Source organism: Oncorhynchus kisutch, linkage group LG15, assembly GCF_002021735.2.
Source record: "Oncorhynchus kisutch isolate 150728-3 linkage group LG15, Okis_V2, whole genome shotgun sequence".
Taxonomy (NCBI): Eukaryota; Metazoa; Chordata; class Actinopteri; order Salmoniformes; family Salmonidae; genus Oncorhynchus; species Oncorhynchus kisutch.
The window spans coordinates 35,369,545-35,381,350 of NC_034188.2; the positions used below are offsets into that span (position 1 = coordinate 35,369,545).

Here is an 11,806-nt window from a genome sequence, read left to right on the forward strand (position 1 = left end):
GCTGCCTTAATCGACATCCACATCTTTGGCACCCGGGGAACAGTGGGTTAACTGCCTTGCTCAGTGGCAGAATGACAGATCTTTACCTTGTCAGCCCGGGGATTCGATCCAGCAACGTTTCGGTTACTGGCCCAACGCTCTAACCACTAGGTGGCCCTGTGTTGAGGATCATAGGGGCGGAGGTGTTGTTGCATACCGTCACCACTTGATGTCGTCTCCTCAGCAAGTCCAGTACCCAGTTGCACATGGAGGCGTTCAGACTCAGGGCCCATGAGCTTAGTGATGAGCTTGGAGGGCACTACTGTGTTGAAAACTGAGCTGTAGTCGATGAACAGCATTCTTACATCGGTATTTCTCTTGTCCAGATGGGATAAGGCAGTGTGCAGTATAATGGAGATTGCATCATCCGTGGATCTGTTGGGGTGATATGTGAATTGTAGTGGGTCTAAGGTGTCGGGCAAGATGGAGGTGATATGATCAATAACTAGCCTCTCAAAGCACTTTATGATGACAAAAGTGAGTGCTAGTCATTTTGTTAGTTAACTTCACTTTCCTGGGTAAAGGAACAATGGCGGACATCTTGAAGCAAGTGGGGACAGACTGGGATATGGAGAGATTGATTATGTCAGTAAAACACTCCAGCCAGCTGGTCTGCATATGCTCTGATGATGCGGCTTGGGATTCCATCTGGGCCAGGCAGCCTTGCAAGGGTTAAAACACTTAAATGACTTACTCATGTCAGCCATGGAGAACGAGTGCCCACAGTCCTCATGACAGTCAGCGGCTCGATGTTGTTTTACTCGAAGCGGGTGAAGGTGTTTAGATCCTCCAGGAGTGAGGCGTCGGTGACCGCGACGTGGCTGGCTTTCCCTTTGTAATCTGTGATTATCTGGAGTCTCTGCCACATACATCTTGTGTCTGAGCCGTTGAATTGCTACTCCACTTTGTTCCTGTATTGTCGTTTGACCTCTGATTGCCTTATGGAGGTCGTAAGGTAATAGGGTCGGCATTTGATAGTGAGGTATTCCAGATCGGGAGAACAAAAAGACTTGAATTCCTAAATGTAACCACAATCACACCATGAGTTGTTAACCATGAAACAAACCCCGCCGCCTTTCTTATTTCCATAGAGTTCTTTTTTTCTGTCCGTGTGATGGATGGAGAGCCCCGCTGGCTGAATGGACAGGGACAATATATCCAGAGAAAGCTATGATTCTGTAAAACTATGTTACAGTCCCCGATGTCTCTCTGGAAGGAGAGCCTCGCCCTGAGCTCGTCTACTTTATTGTCCAGGGACTGAGTGTTAGCGAATACTATACTCTGAAGCGATGGATGGTATGAACACTGCCCAAGTTTTACTAGGGCCCTACTCCTACATCTTATCCAGCATTTGCGTTTCGGTGCAGCCCTCGGGATGAATAGAGCTGCCTCGGAAGTTCAAACAAAGGATCCAGGTCAGGGAAGCCTAATTTCTGCTTGAATTTCTGGTGAGTGTCCGCCAATCTAATATCCAAAAGTTACTTACGTCTGTAGATAATAATACAAGAAACATTCTGAGCAAATAATGTAAGAAATAACAATGAAAAAAACGAAATACTACAAAGCGGGCTAGGAGCTAAAACCAGGGCGTCCTTGTCTGTTGTACGCCATCTCTTTGGTCAGCAAGGTTCAAATGAACGATCTTCAAAGAATGAATTCCAAAGTTTAGAACTAAAAAGGTCTACAGTTACAAAAAGAATACTCATAGCACATCAAATCTACAGTGAATTCGGAAAGTATTCAGACCCATTCCCGTTACAGCCTTATTCCAAAATGGATTAAATTGAGGCATCAACCAAGCTAGCTAGTAAAACATGAAGCTTAACACACAATGTAACTACTTTTAGGAAGAAAAAAAAAATGCATACATGGCTAAATAAATGTATATCTTAAAAAGCAACATTTTAAGAACAGTACAGGCTTCTATTCTCCTGCATTTTCCAAAGGGCTTCCCCTGTTTTAGAAGGCTTTGTAAATAGTTGATCCGGATGAGGCACACAGCAATTTACACTGTTTAGACTGAGGAAATGATTCATCTGCCACCACTAGGATCAGTTCACCATCATAACGACAACATAAAGACGCCTAAAAACCCTGGGAGAGAAAGCATGCCGGGACAGGCCGTCAGGACTCCATTCAAAACAGTGAAAAACACCTAGGGTTGATCACAGATGGGGACAACAGAGTAATATTTGTAGAAACTGACATTAAAATCAATAGGTCTACAACAGGCTACCTTTGTAATTTAATTCTTAAAACATCTATAATAAATCACTGTGTGTTTATTTCATGAACAAAAATAACTCCAAAATATATTTGTAATCACGCTTCCTTTGGCCCTTGAAATGCTCAGTCTGATCAAGTGGGCATGAGGAAATACATTTTCAGGTATTTACATACACAGCCCTGATTGGATGACAGGATGGTCACGACCTCACCCCCTTACCTAGATGAACAGCCATTGATCTATTATAATCAGATCACATTGTGATGTCAAAATTCCAAGCAATTAAAAAAAACAAAAAAAAGCCTTTGCACAAAAAGGGCATTATCATCATGTTGAGTGTTAAATTGACCTTATAGTGTGAAAAAAAACACCCTTTTAAATGACTATACACAATTAACTCTTCACCATCATTGATTTCTCCCTTTACGCGTTTTTAAAACCTGTTCAACTCTGAGCTAAGGGTACCCCCAGAAAAATATTTTGTCCGAAAATAAAAAGCGACATATCATTTGAAAGCTACAGCCCTTGTCGTTATGGAAATGTAACTCAAACCTAACTGCTCACAATGTCACTATGGTCATATTCATAGAGTATGCAATATAGGTAAACATTTAGTATGCATGGGAATTACAGGTGCACACAGTGGAATTTCACGAGCAAATGCCACACATTAGACCATCCTATGACAGGAAAACCTTTTGAAATTAAAGATATCATAGCATGCGCTACAAAGAATGTAGTCTACCTATTGAAATACACTTGTGGCCTGGCCTATGTGGTCAAGACGCGCCGGGCACTCAAGAAACACATATCCGAACATAAGAGTAGAATCAGATACCAAGACCCCAAAAGTCCAGTCGCTATGCACTTTATGACTGCCAGACACAATGTTGCCTCATTAAAGTACATGGGTATCGAGTATATCAAAGTCCTGAGGCGAAGGGGGGACATCGATAGACTTGCATTGCAAAGAGAATAATGTATAGACTGCTCTAATTGGCGTTTGTCTTATGTCTATAAATATGGGTGTGGTACACTCCCGGTGAAATGACCTGACGAAGATCCTTGCAGGATGGAAACGTTGTTTGTATAGTCATGGAAGTATGTGGTTGATACCGACTTTTTTTCTCCACCCCACTTAAAGGATGTGGGTTTGATCACACTTGACTGCAAGGACTGATCTTCCATGATATCAAAAAAAGTATCATTTTAACCATGTTAAGGCTTTACGGTGTTTGTTTACATTTAATTTGTTTAGAAACATTGGAGTAAAACAAGCTTATATTTTGGGTTCCGATGGGGTACGACAGTTGACCTAAGGTCATGAGGCATTTATACATTATATCCTTCAAGACACAATGGGACATATCAGAATTGATGTAGCAACTGCTGATTGCCGCGTTAAATTAGACAAAAACATATTGAACTCGATGCACACAAAAATAACTCACTTCCCTATTCCCATCTGCTTTTCATGCTAACCAAACACAGAAGCACACAAATGTGCAGACGGCCGTCTTGGCCTTGTCATCTTTCCCTTTGTCTACAGAGTGTCCGTCTCAGGTGAGAAACAAAGAATTTTAAAAAAGGAAAAAGAGTGAGAGAGAGACAGAGAGAGAGAGACCAGGAGAAGCTACAAATAGCCTTCTGCAGCCGGGTCTGGTCTAGCCTACAGCAAGCAGGGCACCATTGTACTGCTGGGGACTGGGGGAAGGATGTCAGAAGCCCCTGACCCTGTCCTGGGGTGAGAAGGGAAAGGCAGGGGGGGGGGGGGCAGCTGGTCGTGGGGTCGGTCCGTTCGTGTGCATGACACCCTCACTGCCCTTCTATTTACAGGAAGAGACGATGCAGCGAGCCACGTTCCCCCTCGCAGGTCATTGTTACCTGAAGAGGACTGGGAATTGGGGGAAACAACTGGGGTTCCTTGAGAAGTTTTCATGACCGTATGTTGTTGTCGCAGACGGCAACAGAGGAAAAAACACACATCAACATTGTGGTGCTGGACAGGGTCTATTAGAGTTGACTGTCCCTTAACTCAAACATAAAAACACACACACACACAGTGTGGACAGTGGAGATGTGGAATGGGTTGAAATGGGTTTATGTGACCGATACTGTATCTGAACTACCATTATGTATGGATCCATAGCATTGATAGCCTTGATACGGTCGGATAGAGAGATCCAATCTTCTCTGGAGACGGTTAGTTTTTCCTGTGGTGCACATGTGAGGTTCTGTGTTTGTCTAGTGATTTGGGTTTCAGCATCGGAGAAAGGGGGGGGGAATCTTCCCTCCAGGGGTTTTCTCTGAAAACACTGCCAGTCATGTCTGGCCTCTGCGGACAGTAAATCACTCTCTTCACCAGAGCGCTTCCGTGAGCCGAAGTAGTAGCCCTCCTCAACTGGAAATGCAATACGCCACGTCCCCGAGACCACCCAAGAGGCTCTGAGGGTCACACACACACACCACACACACACACAATAACACACACACAACAGAGCCTCTTAACCGACGGCCACAGAATCACCCCAACATCCTGTTATCCTGACACTGTTTACCGGCTAGGGGGATTGGGTTGCAGGGTTAAGGCTATGTGGGCCATGAGGAATTTCACAACAAGTTTGTTTTTTACTTTAAAAAGAGTTTTCTCAATGGGATCCACAAGCCAAAGTAAAAGCCCACATCCTTAGGTCAGGAGAGTCTCAGAGGGTTGGTGTGGTGAGCCACTCAGTTTCAGATAATGAGAAGCTACAATACAGTGGTGAGAAAAATGGCTTTTTCACAGCGTAACCAGCTAAATGGTGATAGCTACATTGGTGGACATTAGTATAACGAACGAACGGTATCATATACCAAGCCCTCACCTCAATTCTTAGGCCTCCCATTGGCTAAGGTGGGTTAGGCCGTTGCTCCTGGATTGGGCCAAGCATACAGAAGCATCACATAGCCTTTGCTTGCGGTTAGCCTAGCGTTACTTGCCTGCCTCCTTGCAGACGGCGGCCAGGTCTGCCCCGACATATCCATGAGCGCCGTCCGCTAGCTGGGTTACCTCGTCTGGGGTCAGCCTACAAGGCACAGAGGTCAGCAGCTTCCGTAGGATGTCCGCACGCTCTGCCGCGCTTGGTACGCCCACCTGTAACCGTACATTAGTTTAGCGAGTTTATAGTGCATCGGCTAGCTAATCCTGATTGAAATACAAGGAAGTGTTGATAAGCAAGAGCAATTACGACCACTAACAGCCATCTTGCGTAGTAACAAAAATGGAGGTTGGGTTTCTCTGTCAACAGATGCTTCAATGGTGTCAGACTACTGATGAGGCGGATTCTGCTTTCAGAGGCCAAGTTAACATCCCATTTCATGTAAGAAAGTCATGACCATCAAGCTTTTACGGAAAGAGGATAATTTTGTACATGTATTAAACTGCGAGTTTGACCAATTCCAGTCCCCGTGCTTAGGGGGTGCAGGGTCCTCCCCGGGAATATTTTTACGTAGAAGGATGGAGAAGTTCAGTTCTGGTGACTGAAAAATTCTACTCCATAATGTATGAAAATAAAATCATGCTGATACCATCTAAAATATAACTTCCACCTCCAGAAATGGACACAATAACATATTGGACCATGCATATAGCCTAGCCTATGCATGGTCTATATTATCAGATGTGCTATTTAGCAATAAGCATTATCACCTGTAGACTAAATACATGGGCTGAAGCATGGGGTTTTTCCATCTGCATTTACCCCATTGGACACAACATCCTGATTGTTATTATTTACTAAAATAATATATACTTTTTTTGTTTCTATTGCAAAGTAAGTCGTTGCCCTTTTTAAGACGCCATTGCCCCTTTAAGAGCTCTGTTGTGCAGCTGTACAAAACTGCATTTGTAAAACGATGCCACGTGTGCAATTGAAGGAGTAGAGAAATAAACATGGTATCAATGGAAAACTGGGATCAGAGGCCAAAACTTCTTTCAAAATACATTTGCCAAAACTGTTTAAAAGTGTTTCCCCCGCGATTGCATTAAGAATTGTTGTGCATTGACTTCTGGTCAGAATACATGCTTAGCTCTCCCAACTTGAATGCGCCTCGAGAGGAATATTACGCTCTCGTAGTGATTCTACAATAATCTCAAAAACAACCTCACCAGAATCCATATGACAGAAATCTGTCGCAGTGACTGAGAACTTTGACCCCTGCATAACCTCTTCACTCTGGCTAAGCTGAATTACCCACCTCCAGTTCCTTGTCGAAGCGTCCGGGCCGGCGGAGGGCGGGGTCCAGGGCGTGGGGCCGGTTGGTGGCCCCTAGGACCAGCAGTTGGCCTGAGTGGCCCTCCTGGAGGAAGAGACAAACCAGGTCAGGGAATAAATAATAATATAGATTGATAATCAATAAACGAGGTGTTTGAATGTAAGAGAGGGATTGGAACAGTAGGTGTAATAAATCATTAATCATAGCCCTAACCGATGACACCGGCACTAAAAGTTCATCAAACATGAAAAACATTTTCAGACTGTAAATGTGTCTAAGGCTTAATAACTTACTATAGTTTACATCTTCTGAAACCATCAGGCATTATCTGGCAATGCAACATTTACACTTTAACAGAGCTCCTTGTGCTATATGCGAAAATGAACGTCCCTAGCTAGTTTACACGCTGCTGTGTTTTCCGAGGGTGGTCCGGCTGAGAGAGGAAAAATGATTCCATTTCCACCTTCCCCGCTGACCTCCCTCCAATACCACAGGGCTATCAGGGGGGCCAAAACACAAATAAATTACAGTGAGAGAGGAATTCCGTGTGGGTGCAGGAAGTGCTTTCTCCACATTCCACAGCAGCAGGCCCATGGTGGTTGGATTATACAACAAGCCTTAGCATTGGTCTGGAAAACAGACAGCAGGAGGGAGAGCAGCTGCTTCAGTGCACCATCTGCACCGTGGAGCTGGGCTGGGGAGATGAAGATGTACTTGGCGATAACGTGATGCTAATTTGGCACGTCATGGAGACCGGCGGTGATGGGTTTCCTAGGCTCCCTGTGTTCTCTAAGGGGGAGGAGGGCGGCTGTCGAGCCATCTCTGATCGTGGGCCTGAGCTCTCTTTTTCTCATTAGCCTGATTCGCTGACAGAACACTCAAGATTCAGCAGACACTCAGGAGATACAGACAGAGAGAATATCTGAAGGATGTCCAGGAGAGAGCGGGATGTGTTGGATGTCAGTCTGCACTTCCAAGGTTGATGTGTTTATAAAATAAAAGTATCACTGTAGAGATTGTGTGTATACTCTGTAATTGCACTCACTGAACCAATCCCATCCATGAGAGTGAGGAGGGAGGCCACAACGCGCTTCTCCACCTCGTTTTGAGCGCCCTCTCGCTTGGGACACAGCGCATCCAACTCATCGATGAAAATGATTGCAGGTTGCCTGTGTAAACAATGCAAAGCCTTAGTTGTTGAACACTTCTTAGAATACTCTACTTTTTGTGTAGTGAAATGTATATTGATGATAGGATTTAGAAAAACACATACAAAAAGGGCACAAATACGGGACACTTGTTTTCATTATTTACCTTTGAGAGGCTTCTGTGAATATCTGTCTCAGTCTGGCCTCTGTTTCTCCATAAAACCTGTAAAGACAGGTTGAACACAAAATAAACAAAGGTAATTTGGTTTGGCTGTATGAGCATCACTAACCCTCAATATATGATCTTGAACTTATACTTGGTACCCAACCACATTTCATTAGGTAGGAATAATGTGACCATACTTGCTCATGATTTCTGGACCGTTGATTACAGTCATGTGTGCACCGACCTCATTGGCTATGGCTCGTCCAATCATAGTCTTTCCTGTTCCTGGGGGGCCATAAAGGAGAACTCCCCTAGGAGGTGTGATTCCTGTATCATCAAAAGCACAAAAATGCATAAAATCAGAGTTGAGTTTTCATGAATTTGAGCTACAGCAAATTGTTTTTAATTAAGAATTTTCCAATTCAACTCGGTACAGAGTGCCACCTTGAAAGGAATAACATATCTGCGTACCGTAATTGGAGAAGAGCTCTGGGTGTTTGAGAGGCAGTTCAATGGTCTCTCGGATGACGTTCAACTGGCTGCTGAGGCCCCCAATCATACTATATGTGACCTTTGACCTCTGGGCCGCTGTATCCTCCATCTGCTCCTCTTTGTATCTGTCTCTGAACTTCACTTTAGTGGAAAAGGAGAGGCAGTAGAAGGTGTCAGTGCTCATAGCTCCACCAGGGGGAGTAGTCAAGTGTTTGTCTGTGTTGGTCTGCTCTGGGCTGAGGGCACTCCTATCCTCCATCTCCAGACTGAGGCTGCCCTCCTTGGGCTCAGTGGAAGTCTGGGGGTTGCAGGGGGGAGTTGGGGGGACACATGGCACACAAAAGGGCCTGCAGGGGGTACTGGCTGCAGGACCAGGCTCCCCCGGATCCCCGGCCTGCTCCTCCATGGTCAGGAAGCTGAGCTGCAGAGACAGGTCCATGGAGGTGGAGCCCAGGGCGGAGGTAAAGCGCAGTGCGGAGCTCATCAGAGAGGTGTCCTCCGGGTCAGGCTCCAGTCCCGGGGAAGGCGGGGGTCTCTCTAGGAAGAGGCCGTCCACCCCTTTCACCCGCTCCACCCGCAGACTGCACGCTCGCCCAAAGTACGTCAGGGATAGGGAGTTTCCAGGGAGTGGGATCTTTCCATCTAAAATATAACCATTTGGACACTTACTATTAAGGTAATGCAATGCAACGTTTTACATTGAAAAGTTGCATATCACTCCTATATTTTTTTATTTTACCTTTATTTAACTAGGCAAGTCAGTTAAGAACAAATTCTTATTTTCAATGACGGCCTAGGAACAGTGGGTTAACTGCCTGTTCAGGGGCAGAACGACAGATTTGTACCTTGTCAGCTCGGGGATTTGAACTTGCAACCTTCCGGTTACTAGTCCAACGCTCTAACCAATAGGACCTACCCTGCAGCAGCCCCATGAAAAATAAACTGGCTTACCCAAAGATCGGAGGAAGAAGTTACTGAATTCCTCCGAATTGAGCGCATCATCCTTTAGTCTGCATTGATAAATGAAAAGCAAAAGACAAAATGTAATATTCATCATGCAATTAACACAACTGTGAAGGAATTTCTGACTCATCACTGAATTGACTATAAAACTGTTGTTGCACGTGCCTCAACAGCAGATGGCGACATTAACCTATAGTATAAAACGTCATCACCTGACAGCAAGGAAACTGGTCTACTTTGTGCTGCCATGGGTGTATGTGCCTTTTGTAAGCAGGATTCAGACATATTTGACTTAATGGGAGTATCAAAAACAAATATTTCCTGTCTTGAAGTTGTCCTTCCTCCCAATGTACCAACACCTCTAAAGACCCAAGGGGAATACGACAGCAATGGCAGACAAATACATCATTGTTTATCATATTTATGGGTTCACAAGTAGCTTTAGCTCTACTGCTTTACCTGGTGGAGAGAAGCAACTCTTCTGCCTGTAGCACAGGTCCTGTCAGGGGATGAACAGTAACTCCATCCCCAGGCTTCACTTTCAGGCTGTTCTGAGTACTTTTCAATAGGCCAACTTTACCGCCAGGGAAAGACGCTGCCGGCCAGGCCAGACACACCTGGGAGAAAAAAAATCTTCATATAAACTTGGCCTGGAAATGATCCGACAGCATTTGGGTTAGTCTAATATTATTCAAGATCGACTGTTTCTGGGTCAACTGCTGATATTGTCTCCCCATTGTTCAATTCATAGTCAATAAGTAAATGCACATATACAATATACCTATTACGTTGATGAACACACTGTTGACATACCTCTTGTTGCCCAGTATTGCTCGACAATAGGACTGGTCTTCCAATGCAAATGTTACCAGACTTCATTGCATTTATGCTCAGCTGGACAAGGAATGCTCTGCATCTTTTGGAAAGCTTATCATCCGCTGTATACAAATGTTGACATGGGGGTGACATGTAAGACAATAAGAGGGTAACACGCATGGCAAAAGCCGTGTGATCATGACTCTTAGTTCCACCACATTACACATAAGTCATTGGATGAAGGCGTCTTTTGTACCAGGGAGTTTTGTTAAACGCCCCGACTCTCAGTCTGAACATTAACACGCATCACCTGCGGTATGGTTTTGGAAGCACCTTATCTTCCATATGAGCGAGAAATCTTTTTTAAATTTTTTTTTACAAAATATTAAATTGATGCACACCTTTATACGGTTTGTGTTCCCACACGGCCATATCTCCGAGTTACGGTGCGTGTTTACAGAAAACAATTTTGACTACCTGTGCTAATTATATAACTATCTGTGTCTCCTAACATGTGTGTAAATGGGAAAACGGACAACACAAACTTGATGTCACGGAAGAATATTGTTGGCTACAACTGTGTTTAAACCGGTTAAAACAGTGTCCTGCACAGGAGTCTGCTGAGGGGGGCTCATAATAATGGCCGGAACGGAGCAAATTGAATGGCATCAAACACATGGCAACTGTGTGTGTGACGTATTTGATATCATTCCCCTAATTCTGTTCCAGCCATTACCACAAGCCCATCCTCCCCAAATAAGGTGCCACCTTATAAAAGTGTGTATTTTCCATTTGTAAAAATATTTTTGACCTGATATGAAAGTAGAGGGATTTAGATTTCTAGAACATACCACAGTTAATAAACTATTTTAGTTTAGATTGAGTATTTGGCTTTCAGAGCCAATTCGCCTTCAAACGGAACAGGTATGGTCCTTGGACAGTTAGGAGTAACGTTAGGCTCCTTTAGTCCATTATTGGGCTGTGTGTACCCATATGCAACTTAACCAAAAGATGGGTCTGTGTATCAAGCTACACCAGGGCCCTCTTAACCTTGTTCCTGGAGCACTACCCTCCTGTGGGCTTTCGTTTAAATCCCAGTTGTAACTAACCTGATTCTGTTTATAAACCAGCTCATTTTTAGAATTTGGGGCGCTAGATTTGGGTTGGAGGGGAAATCTACAGGACGTTAGCGCTCCAGGAATAGGGTTGGCGAGCCCTGAGCTACACCATACATCCATCAGGTAACTGTTAAGTGCATGCGCAGTGCTAGAGCTCTTGTTCATTGGTGAACAATCTTCATGGTAAATGACATTTCCATTGTATTCAGACATGTTATCATGATAGTATCATAAGTGCAGCAAAACTAGCTAACAAGATACAGTAGCTGGCTACCTTTCTCAATGAATTCAATGACAGTGAACGAGTTGGGATTCTTGCTGCCTCCCCCCTCGTGCCCCGAGCTTTGCAAGCTAGTTGAGTCACTGGAGCCATCTCTCAGTCCGCTTGAGTTGTCACCTTCAATGACTCTCCTAACTTTGCTTTTGTTTTTCTTTGAAGACATTTCTCTAACTCAATTTTGCAATAGCATAGCTACGTGTATAACAACTTTGATCACAAGCATGGGTGAATCCGCTAATATACACTTCCTGGTTAAAGTTCAGTTCCTCCTCTTTTACCGTAAAGCGTATAGTTAAATGACGT

At 44.3% G+C, this 11,806-nt stretch overlaps 1 protein-coding gene across 1 annotated transcript in view; it reads right to left on the reverse strand.

The window, feature by feature from the left end:
• The window catches only part of afg2a (AFG2 AAA ATPase homolog A), a 131,317-nt gene extending 119,556 nt beyond the window's left edge, over positions 1-11,761 (reverse strand). The window contains exons 1-10 of the mRNA XM_020502516.2: positions 11,498-11,761; positions 10,103-10,227; positions 9,749-9,906; positions 9,278-9,336; positions 8,306-8,968; positions 8,032-8,161; positions 7,835-7,891; positions 7,566-7,689; positions 6,503-6,604; positions 5,246-5,399 (exon numbers count right to left, since the gene is read on the reverse strand). Of these exons, the coding sequence (XP_020358105.1) occupies positions 5,246-5,399; positions 6,503-6,604; positions 7,566-7,689; positions 7,835-7,891; positions 8,032-8,161; positions 8,306-8,968; positions 9,278-9,336; positions 9,749-9,906; positions 10,103-10,227; positions 11,498-11,666 (1,741 nt within the window). The 5' untranslated portion in view covers positions 11,667-11,761. The remainder of the gene's footprint in view (positions 1-5,245; positions 5,400-6,502; positions 6,605-7,565; positions 7,690-7,834; positions 7,892-8,031; positions 8,162-8,305; positions 8,969-9,277; positions 9,337-9,748; positions 9,907-10,102; positions 10,228-11,497) is intronic.
• Between the last annotated feature and the right edge of the window lie 45 nt (positions 11,762-11,806).